Consider the following 20,471-nt stretch of genomic DNA (forward strand, 5'->3'; position numbering starts at 1 on the left):
TAGTAAGGTCTTTTTACCTTACTAATGTCATTTTAAAATTTTTATTTATCCTTGGAATATTACTGCTGAGGTGACCCATTTTCTTGTCAAATACATTTCATTGTATCGTTGACCCTGTGCCAACCTACATATGACAAATAAAATTTATTATTATTATTATTAAAATTACAATTAAGCCATAGAGAAGTGCAATGGGCAGTGCAAAGAGAAAAATACCAGTGTAGAATGTGTAGGAAAAAAACTGCAGATGGTGGTATAAATCGAAGGTAGACAAAAAATGCTGGAGTAACTCAGCGGGCCAGGCAGCATCTCTGGAGAGAAGGAAGGGGTGATGTTTCGGGTCGAGACCCTTCTTCAGACAGTAACATAGCATTACAGTTACAGAGAAAGTGTACATAAAAAAGTGCATGACTCTAGTTTGTAAATTGGTGCATAAAACACTGTATGGTCAGGAAAGGGTTACAAGCGTTCAATGTATAAATAAATGAACATTCAACCTTACCTCCTCCAAACATTAGCTCTCTGAAATGGTTGCTATAGACTACGCCCAGACAACCATGGTATGTTAATGTAGCTGTAATTCCAAAACAGGTATGTCCAGTCTCACAACTCCTGTTCAGCTCAGTCTCCTACTAACTCATGTAAATAACAAACCACATTTTTTAGTGTGCCAGGCCTATAATGCTCTCTCTATGTCTCTCAGTACACCATCTTTTCAACATTTCCTGAACTCATAGGTGACAAGTTACACCACTTTTTGAGTATCATAATGGCCTTTAGGATTCCAAAATGGCAAATACATGCCTGTTTGCGAACTTTCATTGCTACGCGAGCTATGCCATCATAGTAAAACAGCTTGCGAACTTGGACCAGATGTCAAATCTTGTCAAAAGTCAAATCTTGAGGTCATTCAGCATTAACTCCTGTTTTGATGCCTAATGTTACCAATTTGGATTTCAAATCCCTCTGTTACCTCTCAGAGTCGACCAATGTTTGTCACCTGTGACTCAGTGAGCAGTTTTTCTGTGTCATTGAAAGATATGGGATTAGCCCCACTCCAGTGGTTTCAGTAAACAACCTGGGTTAACAGTACCGGAGGCCACTTCATTACTGGAAGTGCCACCTATCAGCATTACATTGAACCTATCTTCCTTCTCAGGTGGCCCCATGCCAGAATTGGCCATCTAGTATTGGTATTGGTTTATTTTTGTCACCTGCATCTTGATACAGTGAACAGCTTTGCTTTATGTACTATTCAGGTAAAACATTCATACACAAATACAAACAGCAATAGTTTTTATGGATGGATGTTTTACCTGAATAGCACAGAAAACAAAGTTTTTCACTGTATCAGAAACCGATAAACAATGCAGTATATAGTGTAATAGGTACAGAAAAAGTGCAGTTAAAAGAAAGTGAAAGGGTCTCAATGAGATAGATTAGGGAATCGTGAATTCATCCTCAGCTTATAAGGAATCCATTCAACAGTCTGATAATGGCCGGGAAGAAGCGGTTCTTGAATCCAGAGATACGTGCTTTCAAGCTTTTGTATCTTCTGCCTCATGGGAGAGGGGAGAAGAGGAAATGGCCAGGATACGAGTGGCTGCTTTCCGACAGTGTGAAGTGTCGATAGAGTCAAAGGAAGAAGACTGGTTTGCATGATGCACTGAGAGACGTTGGTGTGCTTTCTTGGGTGTAGGGACATAGTGACTAGATCGCATTTACTCTTTAGATTTGCTGACATTGAGGGAGAGATCGTTCTTCCATCTAGCTATTACCATATGGGAGCTTGCTGTGAACAAACTAGCCATTTCCTTTGAGCACCAAATATCCTTCATAGGTACTTCACTATATAGGATGCTCGGCATTATAATATAGGAAAGTGCTTTGCGGTCTGAAAGGGGAATGAAAATGCTTGAAAAATGAATTCTTTTCTTGGGAGCCTGAATTCTTTTCTGTTATTTTCTGTTCCTATTTCTTCAGTGAACCAGAGTTCCCCATTGTCCCTTCCTCTCCTCTCTATGTGCTCCACAGATCCCAACAAGCCCTTCAGTCCAATGTTCTGAAAGCTTGATGCTGCTCGTTTCCACTGCAACCGTTGATTTGTGTGCCACACTAATATTCTGAACGATCTTTAGTAGCCTCATTGCTCCTTCTCATTAAGTAGAGCAGACTGGGTTTATGTAACCTAGTTTTTATGTAACAATGGGCTGTTAACTGTCTGTTCCTTTTCTTTCAGTTACATTTGCAAAGCTTGTTGACATTCATTCCATTTAATATATTAACTACATTTTAACAAAAATATTAAATAATCATCACTTATTTATTTTACTATTTACATAAGACACTATTTCAATAACCATTGACCCTTTCCCTGGGATAAATTATTGTCCATGAGCGGAAAAAAAATATCGCAGTGGGGAATAGATTTTTTTAGCACACTATTGCAAGAGTAGCTACATGTAATATCCATGGTCCATGTCTGCTCCATGCACAGCAGACCCATCAGTCCCAATCTCCTTCTCATTTCCCTGCAGCTCTGCAATGTATTCTTGCTCACACATCCATCAACTCTGATTCTTTTACATTCCTAAACCAGAGGCAATTCACAGCAGCAGATTAACCACCAGCATCCTTTTTGATTCTTTTGCTTCTACAGACGGTGCAGTGGTGAAAATAATCAATTTTAAGGCTGGCGTCATGAGAGTTGAGTTGAGTTAAGCCTGGAGTTGAGTTTTCTCTTAGGTAAAACATGGCTGAAGTTTTAAAATTGTAAAAGGATTTGAAAAAAACATTAGACTTCCTCTCGGTTCCAGTTCTTCATCGTTAGATGACACTTTGAGTTGTTTCCTCTTTAAAAACCTATTTTTGTGTGGCCAGTTAGAGTGTTCAAAATGGGTGGTAATTAAGCACTACACATTTATGAAATCTATTGTTTTAGAATAGATATGAAGAAATACTTCTTTTAGGATGACCTTAGTACTCTCTAGAATTAAATGTCTTACATGGAGACCTTTGAGAAAAGGACCTTAAGTTGCTTCAGAAAAAAATCAATCCTTTTCTGAGGTTACTTTCAGGTCAATATGATTTTTGTTGTGAACAAGCTCAAAGATGCTTTTGATTGTCTGAAAATCAGAAAGAAATTTCCATATTTTTCCTAAATTAATGAGTGTTTATTTTAATTGCTTCTCCCTGCAGGGAGTTAACTAAGGAGTTGAGTAAAGATGTTCAATGCAGCACTGGTAATTGGATTTAATGGGGGACATAGATCTCTCTTAGTTTAAGTATCACAGCTTCATAAGTTTACTTGAAACTGCTATAAGTAAAAAGTTCCACCTCCCTACTCCTTCCTGAGGTCTATCTCTTATTGAGGTCTCCCTCCATTCAGCAGTCTAGGTGTGCCAACATTTCTCAGTCAATCCTGGATCATTGGTAAAGAAGCCACCTGCCAACATCAAGAGGTTGTCGGAAGGTGACTATATCGGTTTTAATACTGTTTACCATTTTAAAATGTCCACCATGCCCTGTCCAATCTGAAATGAAGGGATGCCATTCCACATTTTATCAAAGGCATCCTGGAAAACATTTCATTGAGTTAAATTTTGTACATCTAAACGGCCAGGTGTTACAGTGAAAATTCATAAATATAGCAATCAGTTGAGGAATAAAACACAAGGTGCTGGAAGAACTCAGCTGATATGGCAGCATCTGTGGAGGGTATGAACAGAAAACGTTTCTGATCAGGACCTTTCTTCAGACCAGAAAGTGCCAGATGAAATGGTGCAACCGCATGCACCTACATGCAGCCAATGATAAATGCACTTGTTCCCAATAGGACACAAGCAAACATGAGAATGAACAATTTTCCAATTTTAGGTAACCATCCTTTCCAATCTGTTACTCCATTCCCTTTCATTACCATCTCCTGGAATACTGGCAATACAACACCCAACCTTTCAGTTCTTCCCTTTTATATCCAGGGACATACCATTTGTTAAATCTCTATATTTTTCTAGTTCTAATAATATGTTTCAATATACAAGGTTATTTCTATTCCTCTCTCCATAGATGTTGCCTGGACCATTGGGTACCTCCAGCATTTTCTGTATGACAGTCACATCAAGCAATATATAACTATGGTTTCTAAATTAATCCCGATGTCCTTTGGTGGAGGAGGACCCAAAGGTAAGTTCCAAAAACTCTTTAGCAGCTTTGATAATCTATGGTCAGGGCTTTGGCACTTTCCAGGTTCTTCTGCCTATTCAGCTGCACTTGCCGATCGTCAGGCCCTACAAATCGCATTCTAAGGTACCCTTTGGTCATAGCGCCAGAGATGTGGGTTCGACCCTGACTATAGGTGCTGTCTGGACAGAGATTGTACGTTCTCCCGCTAACCGTGTGGGTTCTCTCTGGGTGCTCTGGTTTCCTCCCACATTCCAAAGACATGCAGATTTGTAGTTTAATTGACTTCTGTGAAATTGTCCCTATGTGTCAGATAGAACCAGTGTACAGGTGATCATTGATCAGCGCAGACTCAGTGGGCCGAAGGGTCTGTTTCCATGCTGTATCTCTAAACTAAACTTTACGCAATGCGAGTGTCTACATCTAGATTTACAGCACTACAAATACGCTCAGTTTAATCAATGCAAATCTAACATGCAGCAGAGGAAAAGATTGCAGGAATCCTAAAAATGGAATTGGTCATTTATTTGAGACTGTTAGCTGGAGGAGCACTAATTCTGAGTTACTCCAGCACTTTGTGATTTTTTTTTGGAAACCAGCATCCGCAGTTCCTTGTCTCTAAAATATTACTTAATTCCACTTGAAAGCCAGAAGCTCTATGTTCAGTTTTATCCAACACAAGGTGCACAGAGCTTACACGTGTGATTAACAAAGTTTACTTAGTTGAATGAATTATTTAGAATACAGTGTGTAACAACACTGATAAGCAGGTCATTAGATTCAATTTTTATTGCCCTAATCTTATCAGTCAAAAGATATAAACCTCTGCCATTGAGTCCCAATGTTGTGGCATTTGGCAAAGCCAGGTGACTCACCACAGAACCTCAGCAAACAGTGGCGTAGAAAATCTATGATGAATTATAAAACTTTTGTGCTATTGAATTTTATCAAAAATATATAAGACTTCCAAAATCTATTTGCACCATGTGCAGTGCATATTTTGACAATGCTTATTCAAAATCCTCTTGTGAATGTGAAGTCCTCGACCGGAACTGGCCTTGAACACCTTGGCAGACATAAAAATACAGGATTGACAGTTGCTTCAGTGTTAGAAAAACAGCCCGATCTTCCCTGATACACCTCTGTCAGCTTCCACATCAGGCAACTTCCTTGTTAGTCAAAGAGCCAGTGTCATGATCTTACAGCCCGCCATGTCCATACTGACCTTTTTTTCATCTACACTTAACCCATTTGCTTGCATTAGTTTAGTTTAGTAGTTTATTATTGTCATGTGTACCGAGGTACAGTGAAAAGCTTTTGTTTGCACAGATAAATAATGAAGGGTACAACATTTAGTGCAAGATTAGTCTGATTAAAGATAGTTTAAAGGTCTCCAATGAGGTAGATGACAGGACCATGCAATTGCCCAGTAACAGCTGGGAAGAAACTGTTCCTGAATCTAGAGGTATGCGTTTTCAAATTTTGTACCTCTTGCCTGATGGGAGAAGGGAGAAGAGTGATTGACCAGGTGAGACTGGGCCGTGTTTATGCTGATTGCATAATGAAGTGTAGATGGAGTCAATTGGAGGGAGGTTGGTTGTGATGGTCTGGGCTACGTCAATAGCTCGCGGCAATTTACTTGTTGTCTTGTATAGAGCTGTTCCCAAACCAGGCGGTGATGCTTCCTATGGCACATCCGTACAAGTTAGTGAGGGTTATTGAGGACATGACAAACTTCCTAATCCTTCTAAGGAAGTATTCTTTTATGATTTGCCTATTAAAATACCTATATAAATGTCACTTAAACATTGTAATTGTATCTGATTCCATCACTTCTGGTATCAAGCTCCAGATATTAACCAAATATCATACATCACCATTGATTCCATCTACACTTCATGCTGCCTCAAAAAAGCAGCCAACATAATCAAAGAGCTGTCCCATCCCGATCATTCCCTCTTCTCCTTGCTCCTATTGGGCAGAAGATACAGAAGCTTGAAAGCACACATCACCAGACTCGGAACAGCTTTTTTCTCTCAGTTATAAGGCTTCTGAATAGTCCGTCCATAACTCTGAAAAAGTCTGAAGAATGGTCTTCTTGAAACACCCGTCCATGTTCTCCAGGTGTGCTGCCTGACCCACTGTTATTACAGCACTTTGAGTCCTTCCATAAACTAGAGTACTGTCCAATTCACCTCTACCCCATTGCAAACATTGGACTACGTCTATGGATCTACACAAAATGCTACAATCCTGAGAATCATATTCTGCACTCTGTATCTTTTCCTTTGCTCTAGCTATTGTACTTGAGACTGGCTTGATCATACTATGTCTATGTATAGTATTATTTGATTTGATTAGAGAGCTGACAAAACAAAGCTTTTCACTGTACCTCGGTACATGTGACAATAATAAATCTAAATCTAAACCACCCTCTGTAAAGGATGAAGAGAAAAACATACCTCTTAAGACTCCTGCCTCTCACCTTTTTCCCATGCCCTCTTGATTTTAATACCCCTATCATGGGAGAGTCCTACCATTTCTGGCCCCACGCACAGATTGCCATTTTGGTACCTAATGTGCTCAATTCCTTCCCCGATTATCCTCTTCCTGTCAATATGCTTACAAAATGCTTTGAGATTTTCCTTAATTTTGCAACCCAGTGCTATTTCCTCCTACATCCTTGGTATCTGGGACTTTTGGCTTTTCTTTTCAACTTTACAGAACACATTGGTCCTGATTTCGTACCATCTCACTTTTGAATGACCCCCACTGGTTGCATGTAGACATGTGTAAGAAGCTGTTCCCATTCAACTTTTGCCAGGTCCTATCTTATGTTGAAATTAGTCTTACTCCAATTCACAAACTTATTTTCCAGTCTGTCCTTGGCCTTCTCCATCACAACCTTGAAACTTGGAGAATTTTGTTCGCTCTCTCTGAACTGCTCCCCCACTGACATCTCCTCCACTTGTCCAGCTACATTCCCAAAGAGTAGGCCCAGCTCTATATTTTCTCTGGTAGTGTTTAGCAATAGATCAATGGGGAACGCAATCTCGCTGGCTCTCCATCTATACTTGATCACTTGAACAGTAAAATCACATACATCAGGCTGTTGCTCATATACAACAGCTTGGCATTCAACACTATCATCCCTTCCAAATTTGTTACCAAGCTCAGGGAACTGGGTCTCTCCGCATCTCTTTGCAACTGGATCCTTGCCTTCTTGTCAATAGACCACTATTGGTACGAATTGACAACAACATTTCCTCCTTGATAACCATCAACATAGGAGAACTCAAGGATCAGTCCCATGCTCTACCCACCCTATACCCTTGACTGTGTAGCTAGACACAGTTCTAAGTCCATCTTTAACTTTGCCAATAGCACCACTGTTGTTGGACAATTTATGGGTGGTGCCTTATTGGGTCTGTGTATGAAGTATCTGATGGATTGACTTAGTTTTCCTTCTACATGTGGTTGATATTTACTCATGACTGTACTTCTTCTCTTGTCCTATTCCCCTGTCAAGTTAGTTTAAACCTTCCTAACACAATTTGTAATTCCACCCTCCCTCCACAACCGTCACCTGTAAGAATGTTAGACCTGTTCTGGTTCAACAGCACCTGCCTAGCTTGTGCAAGTCCCACCTTTGCCAGAGTAGTCTGTAATCCAGAAATCTAAAGCTGTCCCTTCCGCACTACATTTCCAGCAACACATTTATCTGATCTAATTTCCTATTCCTACACTCATTAGCACTTGGCACCAAAAGTAAATCAAAACTTATAACCTTAGAGATTCTGCTTTGTAATCTGCTACCGAACTCCGTAAATTCCAGTTGCAGGACCCATCCTTCTTTCTGATTGGGTCATAAACCAATGAAACACAGCCGCTGATCAATTCCCCTTCCCCTTTACAATGGCTTCCACCATACTATGACATCCTTGAATCTGGCACCAAAGAGACAATGCACCATCTGGATTCATGTACATTGTCACAGAAGCTTACTGCAGTCATGGACTCCTTGATTAATACTGCAATGCCCCTCCTTTCCTATATGCACCCCTCACTACCAAAGACATGCCAGTTCTATACCTTGTATTGTAGAATTGCCAGTCCTACCCATCCTTAGTTTGGTTTAGTTTATTATTGTCACGTGTCCCAAGGTAAAGATGAAATGCTTGCATGCTAGTCAGTGAAAAGACTGCACATGATTACAATCTAGCCGTCCAGTGTACAGATACAGGGTAATGGGTGTAACGTTTAGTGCAAGATAAAGTCCAGTAAAGTCGGATCAGAACCACTCTTAAGTTGGTGAGAGGACAGTTCAGTTGCCTAACAACAGCTGGAAAGAAACTGTTCCTGAATCTGAAGGTCTGTGTTTTCAAATTTCTGTACCTGTTGCGTGATGGGAGAGAGGAGAAGAGGGAGTGACTGGAGTCTGACAGGTCCTTGATTATGCTGGTGGCCTTGCCGAGGCAGCATGAAATGTAGATGGAGTTAATGGAAGGGAGGTTGGTTTGCAGGAGGGTCTGCACTTCAACAATCTTTCAACAATGTCCCTTCATTATCAAGTCCCCTACCAATATTGCCTTTGAACCCTTGCACCCAAACCCTAGCCATTCCTGGGATCATTCTTGAAAAACTTCTTCTCGACCCACTCCAGCGCCAGCATATCATTCCTCAGATATGGTGCCCAAAATTGCGCACAATATTCCAAATGCGGTCTCACCAGCGCCTCAACATTACATCCCTGTTTTTGTATACAAGTTCTCTTGACATAACTTTTTGGGAATCCTGCACCAACACTCCCAAGTCACATTGCACCTCCGATTTCTGGATTCTCTCCCCATTTAGAAAGTAGTCTACACCTTTATTCCTACCAAAATGCATGACTCCAACACTTTGCTACACTATATTTCATCTGCCAATTCTCTGCCCACTCTCCCAACCTGTCCAAGTCCTTCAGCAGAGTCCCTACTTTCTCTACACTACCAGCCCCTCCACCTATTTTTGAATCATCTGCAAACTTGGCCACAAAGCCTTCAATCCCCTCATCCAAATCATTTATATACAACATGAAGAGATGCGGCCCCAGCACCGACCCTTGCAGAACTCCACTAATCACTGGCAGCCAACCAGAAAAAAGCCCCCTTTATTGCCACTCTTTGTCTTCTGCTATCCATGCTAGTATCTGTCCTTTGATACCGTGGACTCTCATCTTCTTTAGCAGTCTAACTTGTGGCACCTTATCAAAAGCTTTCTGAAAATCTTAGTGAACAACATTGATCCTGAACTCGGGTGCAGTATGCGTAGAGTTTGCACGTTCTCCCTATGACCACATGGGTTTTCACTGGGTGCTGCGATTTTCTCCCAGATCCCAAAGACACGTGGGTTAATTGCTCTCAGTAAATTGCTCCTAGTTTGTAAGATAGTGGATGAGAAAGCATGATAACATAGGACTGGTGTTCGATGGTTGGCATGGACTCAGTGGGCCAAAGAGCCTATTTCCATATTGCATCTCTGAAGTAAAGAATTTGTGACCCTCGTCAAGATTCACATTAAATAGAGGATGTGGTAATCTACAAACTGTTCCTAGGGATGCATTCTGAGACAAACATCAGGTTCTGCTGGAAGATCATCATTTTGGTGAAAGACACTTTGGTCTGTCCAAAACTTACTGGTTTTCCATTGTAAGACACCAGCAGGTGAATGCTGCCGACTGGCATATTCCAGTGTAGGAGTACATGCTGATGGATTGAATGTGTAGGAAGGAACTGCAGAGGCTGTTTTTGCACCGAAGATAGACACAAAATGCTGGAGTAACTCAGCAGGACAGGCAGCATCTTTGGATAGAAGGAATGGGTGACGTTTCAGGTGGAGATCCTTTTGGAGAAGGGTCTCGACCCGAAACGTCACCCATTCCTTGTATCCAGAGATGTTGCCTGTCCCACTGAGTTACTCCAGCATTTTGTTTCTATCTGAAGGATTGATACTCGGTGGAGCCCGCATAAAGACTCTGTGCGGAAGAACCAAACAGCCTCACAAACGCCTCATGGTCGCATTAAGGAGACAGGGTTTGCGCTGACGCATTTTAAGAGATTGTATTTGAGAGCACTTGAAAAACGAGTAATGATTGTATTTACTGTATCAATACAAATAATAATGAATTAAAATATCTACAAGGCCTATTCACTGCATTATGCCTTGCTTCTAATCCTTCCCTTGTTTTTTTTGTTCGCCCCTCCTCCCCTTTGTACTTTAAAACGAACCTATTTTGCCGTTTGTTTGACCGAAGGTCATCGACCTGTCTTGTAACTTTCTCTCTCCCCTGATGCGCTTTGATCTGCTGATGATTCTTGGCATTTTGATTTTAACGTTAAAGTCATTCACGGACTGGAGTATCTTTAGAGTAACAGCGAAAATCAATAAGAAATAAAACTACTTAATTGAAGTTCGTGTGCCTACGTAGTCGACATTAAGTAAATATAAGCTAAGTTATGTAGGCACAAAGAACGTTACCTATCCATGTTCTCCACAGATGGTGCCTGCGCCGCTGAGTTATTGCAACACTTTTTTTGTTGTAAACTAAATTATTCTTGAGGATCCGATGATGCCATTATGTAATATGAAACTAGGTGATGTCTGAAGTCTCAAGAGGTGGTGAAACCTCAGTGACTCAAAGACCATGCACTTTCTGGGAGGGATCAAGCGGGGAATTTTGTTGTTCCGAAACAGAGGTATGATCACGCCCTCCTTGTTCCCAAGAAGAGGAAGAGACAAATATGGCGTGAAGAGGCAGTGACTGAAGGGAAGTATCACCCAGGACTGGTCCCAGTTTCACCAGGTAATGACGACGTCAGTTCCCCACAGGTATAAATACTGGGGAGGAAGAGGAAGCCAGCATTGAGACGGCAGGCAAGCGGAGAGTTAGACGTGCTTGTTTACTGAGACCCCTTTTTGTTTTGGGAGGCTAAAGTCCACATTTGAAGAGTTGCGGAGTTGGTCTGACTAGTGGTGCTTGACGGAGTTCGTGGTCGGAAAGGCTTGTTTTGTGAGCGGACGAGATGCGGGTGCTGGTTCCCTTGGTGTTGGCCTTGTGCTCGCTGGCCGCCTTGGCGCAGGATGATGATAAAGGTGAGTGGTTGCGGGCCTGCGTCCCAGGTGAGCGGGTGAAACGGTTATTGTTTTAGTTTACTGAATCTGCGGCCCCGGGTTACCTGTCGACGCTCCCACCGAAACTTGAGTCAACATTGATTTCTTGGCTTCCACTTATTTTCCTCGCCCCGACCGTCGAGTTTCGACGCTCTTGTTCCGCCCGCCAGGGTGCGCCGGGGTGTGGGGCGGGTCGGGTCGGGTCGGGTCGGTAGTTCCCGCGCCCGGCGAGCGGGGGCGCGCTGGGGAAGCGCAGCATCTCGCTGGGTGTGGCCCTGGGTGTCTCCCTCGCCTGTTGTCTTCCCCCAACCTCTTGTCCCAGGGGGGACAGGATTAGTTGGTTGGTATTCAATTTAAAGGTTGATTTTCAGTGACCTTCCCAAATTTGGAACTGTTTCCGTGGGACGTGCGTTTCAGTTCCGATCAGTGTTTATTATTACCGGAGCTCAACCCTTCAGGATTCTAACATTTAAACCAGTTAATGATGCTCCAGTTTAACAATGTAATTGAAGGTTTTAATTTCTGTCAACATTCTCTGGGGACTCGAGAGGCCGGATCAACGGCGATTAATTCTACGATTGGACATTTTGAAACTCTTGGTCTTTTAAATAATCCCAATGTCTTGATGGAAGGAGAATTTACATTTTGAAGGAAATGGGGATTTTAAGTTGTTCACCTTAAGATCGGTGGTGCGACTGATTAGAAGAGTTCATCCCCTTAAATGTAGTTTGAGCAGCTTGTTTGATTAGATCCTTTTGCCTCAATTTTTGAGCATGATAACATTCCAGCTGTAATTTAGTATTTTGTGTTTTTTACTTTAGAGTGTTCTCAATGCAGGACAAACCAGTATGCCAAATGCAGTGGTACTGCCTGTGAATGTACTTTGAAATTATCAGCTGATGTGAACCAACCAGTAAATTGCAGCAAATGTAAGTTTTAGATTTGTGAAAATCTAATAGCATATGCATTGGTGAAGTAATTTGAAGTAATGTATAATGAAGAATATTCTTTGAACTTCCTTGTAATACTACCATGAATACTTAATTGATTGCCTGCCTGGTGGTTCCCAATTAAACATAATCTGAAAAATACTAAATTGGTGTTGAACAACATTGTTCTTCAATTTAAATTAAACTGCTAAATTGAAATTTTAGTGCATGTATTGTTTGCTGAAACATACGGAAACTAGTGATTGATAGCCACTAAATCACTACTCAGTTATGTAGATAAACACAAAGCTGCAGTAACTCAGTGGGACAGGCAGCATCTCTGGAGAGAAGGAATGGGTGACATTTTGGGTTGAGACTCTTCTTCAGACATTGATGTAGGTTGGGCTCATTGCATAGGTCAGCAATGCATTTCTACATTTTGAATTCTAATTTTAAATTAGAAAAATAACATACACTATCTTCCTTCTCTGACCTGAAATTTTTCCATGGAATGTGAAATATTGGAAACAGTCCCTCATCTTGGCTCAAAATTCTTGCATATGCCAAGTACCAATACACTTAATTGTATTAGTATAAACCTGAACATCGCTTTGATGTGCTTAGATATAACTAGACTGTTCTTTCAACTAGTTGTTGCTGAGGGAGAAGGTGGGGTGTTGTCTGATTACATCTAACCAAGAAAGCGGCCATATTTCCCTTCTGGCATTAGTGATGAAGCATGCATCATTGTCCAATGTCAGCAGAGGGTTAATTCTTGGTATATTTTGGAGTTGTTTTGTTAATCTAACAACAGAAATGACGCCCTGTCTAAATTTGGACAATTTGATAACTATTGGCAGAATATTTCCACTTTAACACTTGTACTCTCTTGTATTGTACTCTTAACTATCTTTGTATTCTGTGGCGAATTTCATGGTACTAAAGAACTTTCAACAATTGACATAATTGGGCAATGCAATCAGTGTTTGTGATCTTGAGGAAGAATAAGGGAAACATTTTGAGTATAGAAGATGTGACTGAATTGTATTTGATACACACAAGATGAGATTTTCTTTAGCAAGAGATGAGAAAATTTAACTCTGGTTGTGTTGCTTTACACATGCTGGGTGAGCAGAGCTTTGTTAAAAGTTTGGTTACTAGAAATAGTGCTGTGCATGTGGGGTGGGAGTGCTAATTCTGATTGCATATGGTTCCATATTAAATGGAGTTGGTTAATCACTTCTACTGTGAAAATTGTTTAACTTGATGAGCAAGTGCATTTCTAGAATGCCTGCACCAAAGGACTAAACCTGTTCAGTAGAATTAAATCTTATGTACATTGAGGTTGCCACTTCAACATGGGTCTTTCGAATACATAATACAATTTTGAACCATTGCAGTGACCAGTAAATGTTGGATGATGAAGAATGAAATGTACAGGAAAAAGAATGGTATTGCAGCCCGCAGAAAGCCCACTGAGCATGCCATGTTGGATAATGATGGGATTTATGATCCTGAATGTGAGGTTGATGGGAAATTCCATGCCAGGCAATGTAATGAGACTGACACGTGCTGGTGTGTTAACACTGCTGGTGTTCGCAGAACTGATAAAGGAGATGAAAGCCTCAAGTGCCCTGAGCTTGTGGAGACCTTGTAAGTACACTGCAATCCAAAATGCTTGGAATGAATGGCAGAGGGGTGGGAAGAATTGGTGGAAGTGGAATGGTCAAATATTCACTGCTATGATTAGTGTTAATTTAAGATGATTGGGGGGGGGGGGGGGGTGTGAGGCGTTCCATGGCAAAAAGCAATCTGCAGGTGGGGAATGGTGTGAAGTGTCAACTCTTTGACCACTTGTGTTATTGGGGTTTGATAGCTCTTTCCTTTTTTTACATTAGTCATACAATGTGGAAACGGGTCCTTTGGCCCAACTTGCCCACACTGACCAACATGACCCATCTACACTTGGCCCATGTTTGTCTAAACCTGTCATATCCAAGTACCTGTCTGACTGCTTCATTGACCAATGGTTTGACTAAATGGAACATAACTATTGCTTTATTGATTAAATGAAACGGGAGTAATGATTACTTTTAAGTTCACTACAAAATTTAAGGATCCTTTTGTATTTGTTGATGTACCAATTACTCCCTTTGCTATTTCTTTTGATAGTTGGTTTCAAGTTCAACTAAGACACAAACCCATGGATAAAAAGATGGATCAAACTAAACTTGAGGAGTAAGTACTATCACATCTTAAATACTCAATGCTGTTTGGTACTGATCTGTGCCCAGCAAAGTGCTTCCAAGTTCATGGAAATGCACATAACTCTGTTTGCATTTGCTGATAGCATTGTGCAATTTCAAATATGATAGTAGACATCTGATAACAATCCCTTTGCCTTCACCAAGGCCACACCTGGATGTCAAATAGTGTCTCAAATTTTAAACTATTCTAGTATTGTACCAATTGTTTGGTCCTTTGTGTAACTGTTAAGACTTTACAATGTATCTCTACAAAATGCAATTTTATAAGTAACTTGCTGGCTAAGAAGCACCTTGGAACTCTTTGGTAGGTGCTGCTTGAATTGGACCTGTGCCAAATTGGGTGCAAAACTATTCTGAGCAGCCAAATTTTGTTTCACTGTCACAACGGCATTAATTTTGCTTAAGTCAAATGCAAATTTGTAAATTGTAATAGCTTGGCTAATTTTATTTTTCAACAGAGCTATCAGAAATATGTTTGTATCCTACCAGATGGACCCAAAGTACATTGAAAAAGTTGAGGTAAACAAATGGTTAACTTTAGCATCTTTGTTATAATGCCCTTTGTAACCATGCCATGTTTGAACATTTGGAAATGTCTCCTGTATTTAAATAGGCTAACTTAAGTCTTCAGTGATGTTAGAAATCGTGACATTTATTTTGCCTTTCACTGCTTTAATAAATTGTATTGCATACAGCAATATGGAACTGTACAGCATGGAAACGGTCCCTTTAGTCCAAGTTGGCATACTGGGCTAGTCCAATTTGCTGGCATGTGGTCCATAGCCCTCTCCTTTCCTATCTATGTATTTTTTAAAAGCCTTGATTTTATCCACTTCCATGGGGCAGTTCATTCTAGATTGCCTTCTGAATGGAAAAAGTTGCCCCTGGAGTCCCTCTTAAATCTCTCCCAACTATACCCTCTACTTTTTAAATTCACTATCCTGGGGATAGACCTTGTCAATGTCCCTCGTGATCTTGTACACCTCGATGGTATTCCTTCAACCTCCTGCCCTCCAAAGAAAAATGCTAGCCTATCCAACTTATTCCTGTAACATAAGCCCAGATAACATCCTGGTGAATTTCTTTTGTACCCTTTCCAGCCTATTGCTGGGTGAAAAGACCTGCACACAGTACTCTAGTGCGGTTTCGCTAACGACTTGTACAACTGCAGTATGATGTCCTAACTTTTGTACATCCCAATGAAGGTACCACAATGTCCATTTGACTCTTTTGCGAGCCATGCATTTGGGTACACAGATCTCTCTGCTTTGCTATGCTCTCCATGGCTCTACCAAGGCCTGTCTAGTTTGATATGCCAGTGTCATACTTGATTTAACTCCAAATCAATTTGCCATTTCTTGGCCCACTTACTGAACTGATCTAGATCATGTGATAACCTTCCTCACAGACTACTATACCACTATTTTGGTGCCCTTTATATCTTTAACTAGATTGTAAACTAGATTGTCATCTAAATTAACAGACAAGTACTCAATTCTGTGGCTTCCAATCAGAAAAAACAACCTTCCACAACTACTCTTTCCTCCAAGCCAATTTTGAATTCAATTGACCAGGTCACTTGATTCTATGCAATCTAACCGTACAGAATTGTCTACAATATGGGACTTTGTCAAAGGCTTCGGCAAACTGATTCTTTCAGCCTAATGAAATTGAGTGGAAGTATGAATTATGTGACTTTAAAATTGCCAAATTTACATTTTACAGCATCCTGCTAAGTAATCTAGAGCTCGAAGTCCTAGCAAAATGGGGATGGTTGAAGATCTTTTTCCCATTCCCTGCCTAGAAGTGTTTTTTCTACAAAAAGTAATATGGGCACAGTAACGTTTGCATTCTTGTGCACTTTTTTATTTCAGTATTTTGATGAGGATCGTTATATCATAATTGACCTGAAACAAAATATGACTGTGGATTCAACAACTGATCTTGCAACTGTAACATATTACCTAGAAAAGGATGTAAGTGACATTTGAATATCCTACGAAACTAACTACAAGTAATAGCTAAAACTCGGTCCTTGTTCAGATTAACAGCAAGTATTTGATTAAGATAAAACCTTTTCTTAATTGTTTGATGTCAACTAGAAGCAACTGACTGCATTTTGATCAGGAAACTTAAAACTGGGAACATTCAACATTTTAATGCAAAGGCGGTTTTAAAAATAAATAAAAAAGGCTTGCATTTCAAATCTTTCCTCTGTATTTCTATTCCAAAAGGTTAGATTTTTTTTGACCACAACATGGAAACTAACCTTTTTTTCTCTTCCATACTAGATCAAGGGCAACACATTGTTCGCTACTTCTTATAATCGATCCATTGAGGATGATGGTATACTGTACAATGGGATGAGGCTTGGTTTTGATCAAGCTTACGTATACTACATTGACTCAAAGAATCCAGAGTTCACCATGAAAGGAATGACCCCTGGTATTATTGCAGTCATTGTGGTGGTGTGCCTGGCAGTTGTAGCTGGACTCGTTGTGCTTGTAAGTATTAAACATGACTGCTTTCATTGATGCAACTTTGTGTTAAGAAACCCCAGACAGATTTAAGCTGGATTTTAAAAATGAACTGAAGCTCAATTGTTCTAATGCACATTCTTGAATCCATTTGAAATGGGTTTATAGTCTGCTGCTTGGCTAGTAGGAGGTCTGCAGTTAAGTTTCAAGTCTCTTATCTTTAATATTACTATTGGCTCCAATAATTCCTTGTGTACAAATAGTATGCTAGCTTGTTATATTTTAATGTTGGCGGTAGAGCTGCTGACTCTCAGCTCTAGATCAATCCTGAACTTGGGTATTGTGGAATATGAATGTTTCCTTGGATAGTTCACTTTCTCCCTGTGACGAGGAGTGGTAGGCATTTGCCACTAAAATCTCCTTGGCGCGTGGGAGAGTGTAAAATTGGATGTTCAGCATAGACTAATAGGTTGAACATCTAGTTCCTGTTATATGGCTACATATTTGAAGAGTTTGGAGTTTACAATTAACCAAGTAGCACTGGAACATCCTCCAGACTTCGAACAGCACCTCCCCACTCCCATAAAATCTACCTAGCAGTTCAAACGATACACTACCTAAACAACACTGAGTTCATTCACCTTTAGACATCAGCAATTCAGACTGCTTAGCTATCCTGTGATTTTTTTAATTTATTTTTTTAAATGTCTGAAATTGTGGCCACAAATTTTAACACAATGTGGAATGGATGGGTGCAGTTCTTCTCCCCTTAACAGTCTAGCATAAAATTGCGTGTGTAAGAAAGAACTGCAGATGCTAGTTTAAACTGAAGATAGACAAAGCTGGAGTAACTCGGCAGGACAGGCAGCATCTCTGGAGAGAAGGAATGACTGATGTTTTGGGTCGAGACTCTTCTTCAGACTCTACCTGAAACGTCACCCATTCCTTCTCTCCAGAGATGCTGCCTGTCCTGCTGAGTTACTCTAGCTTTTGTGTATATCTTTAGCATAAACTTACCACTGCTCCACAGAGCCTTTGTGTTGAATTGCAGCTTCATTTTGTGCTTAATGTCTTCTCTGGTTTATTTTCCAGTTCTTCACACAAAGGAGGGCAGCCAAGTCTCACATTTACCAAAAAGCTGAGGTAAGTTGTTCACCATTGTAAGCTGTTGTTGTCTTTTTAAGAAGGGCTTCTAGTTTAATGATTACACTTTGTCTCTTGCAGGGAAGAGAATTGGATGAAATGCAGAAACAGCAGCTGACTACCTAATCTGACAACTAGCAACATTACTTGTACAAATCAATATCTTAAAACTGGAAAATTTGAACCAAAGCATCTGACTTTGGATTATTTACAAGTTGCTGTGCAGCTCCAATTTCCATTCCTTTAAGTTAACTACATTCCATCCTCTCCACTTGCATTTGGGAGATTGTTGCTTGATTTAAAAAAAAAATGGTAATGTTACAGGACTCTGCCCCCAGGAATTGGTTGCAATTTCTCAAATGGTCTTACTGGATTGTGGTTTGTTTATATTTAAATATATGGAATTTGTTTTCTTACGACTGATTTTAGCCGTTAAAAATTGGGATAATATTGAAGGAACTTTGCAAATAGTTAACCTTTTAAACTGCTGTATAGTTGAACAGCTTGTTTTGGGTCACTGTGCTTTAGGTTTAGCAATTATTGAAGCTTGTGTACAAAATACTGTTTTTTAATTGCAATGGAAATTTTAATTTTTAATAAAGACTAACAAACCTCATGCTATTCAATCTCTGCTGTTTTGCACTTCACCTACCACAAATGGGTTTCCTGAACATTTACCCAGCTGCAATACTGTATTGTCTTGCTAAATCTAGTAATTCTTTGTCCAAAACAGGAACACAATTGTTTTCTTCTATTGACTGGGATTTGGGGAAAGGGGGAAGAGACCATTTCTGCTGGCAAGAAGGGGAAGAGCAGAACTGAAGGCAAGCGGCAGCATTTGATCCAAGTCCCTCAAATGGTGTATGCTGGCCACTTGTTTCAAACATTTGTATACTCCATCACATTTTGATACTTGGGCTATCAAAAAGCTTTGGATAACTTTGACAATGGACTAATTTCCCAGTACAATCATGCTACTATTGTAACCCAGAAACTACTGTTTGCCCAAAGTGAACCGAGTTTATCCTAGGAAGAAGAGTCTTGGTGCCTAGCTTGTACAAATAAATAGTAGAATTTGTTTCTCCTATTTCTATCCGAACCTGTTCCAATGGGGAAAATTGGAAGGCTCTGACGCTTTCAACTTAACTCTTAAAAAGATTGTTAAAATCTGACCAATGTTACAAAGTACTAGGACCACAATGACGTATGAAAATAACTGCAGATGCTGGTACAAATCAAAGGTATTCACAAAATGCTGGAGTAACTCAGCAGGTCAGGCAGCATCTCAGGAGAGAAGGAATGGGTGACATTTCGGGTCGAGACCCTTGTTCAGATTGATGTCGGGGGTGGGGCAAAGGAAGGATATAGGAGGAGACAGGAAGATAGAGGGAGAACTGGGGAAGAGGGGGACAGTGGAACTATCTAAAGTTGGTGAAGTCAATGTTCATACCGCTGGGCTGCAGGCTGCCCAAGTGAAATGAGGTGCTGTTCCTCCAATTTCCAGTGGGCCTCACTATGGCACTGGAGGATGCCCATGACAGAAAGGTCAGGGGGAGGGGGAGTTGAAGTGCTCAGCCACTGGTATATCAGGATGGTTAAGGTGGACTGAGCGAAGGTGTTGAGCGAAACGATCGCCGACCCTGCGTTTGGTTTCGCCGATGTAAAAAAGTTGACATCTAGAGCAGCGGATGCAATAGATGAGGTTGGAGGAGGTGCAGGTGAACCTCTGTCTCACCTGGAAAGACTGTTTGGGTCCTTGGATGGAGTTGAGGGGGGAGGTAAAGAGACAGGTGTTGCATCTCCTGCGGTTGCTGGGGAAAGTGCCCGGGGATGGGGTGGTTTGGGTAGGAAGGGACAAGTGGACCAGGGAGTTATGGAGGGAGCGGTCTGCGGAACACAGAAAGGGGAGGGGAAGATTGGGCCAGTGGTGGGGTCCCGTTGTAGGTGACGGAAATGTTGGTTGATGATTTGTTGGATACGCTGGCTAGTGGGGTGGAAGGTGAGAACGAGGGAGATTCTGTCCTTGTTACGAATGGGGGGAGGGGGAGCAAGAGTGGAGCTGCGGGATGTAGAAGAGGCCCTAGTGAGAGCCTCATCTATAATGGAAGAGGGGAAGCCCCGTTTCCTGAAGAAAGGACATCTTTGATGCCCTAGTGTGAAACACCTCATCCCGGGCGCAGATGCGGCGTAGACGGAGGAATTGGGAGTAGGGGATATACTTTTTGCAGGAAACAGGGTGGGAAGAAATGTAGTCTAGATAGCTGTGCGAGTCAGTGGGTTTGTAGTAGATGTCAGTCACTAGTCTGTCTCCTGTGATGGAG

At 41.0% G+C, this 20,471-nt stretch overlaps 1 protein-coding gene across 1 annotated transcript; it reads left to right on the top strand.

Annotated features, from left to right (window-relative positions):
• The first annotated feature begins 11,099 nt into the window (after positions 1-11,099).
• On the top strand, positions 11,100-18,766 carry epcam (epithelial cell adhesion molecule). The gene is made up of 9 exons (XM_078405847.1): positions 11,100-11,316; positions 12,156-12,263; positions 13,664-13,916; positions 14,436-14,501; positions 14,989-15,049; positions 16,405-16,506; positions 16,822-17,034; positions 18,100-18,150; positions 18,232-18,766. The coding sequence occupies exons 1-9, from the start codon at positions 11,247-11,249 to the stop codon at positions 18,274-18,276; spliced, it is 969 nt and encodes a 322-aa protein (XP_078261973.1). The 5' UTR covers positions 11,100-11,246; the 3' UTR covers positions 18,277-18,766.
• Positions 18,767-20,471: the final 1,705 nt, after the last annotated feature.

Source organism: Rhinoraja longicauda, chromosome 9 (assembly GCF_053455715.1).
Source record: "Rhinoraja longicauda isolate Sanriku21f chromosome 9, sRhiLon1.1, whole genome shotgun sequence".
NCBI classification, from domain to species: Eukaryota; Metazoa; Chordata; class Chondrichthyes; order Rajiformes; family Arhynchobatidae; genus Rhinoraja; species Rhinoraja longicauda.

Excerpts from the sequence above, each read along its gene's own strand:
- epcam (XM_078405847.1), top strand. The coding sequence starts at position 11,247 with ATGCGGGTGCTGGTTCCCTTGGTGTTGGCCTTGTGCTCGCTGGCCGCC. Across the intron at positions 11,317-12,155 it reads GGCGCAGGATGATGATAAAG|AGTGTTCTCAATGCAGGACA; the intron begins GTGAGTGGTTGC and ends TTTTTACTTTAG. Across the intron at positions 18,151-18,231 it reads ACATTTACCAAAAAGCTGAG|GGAAGAGAATTGGATGAAAT; the intron begins GTAAGTTGTTCA and ends TGTCTCTTGCAG.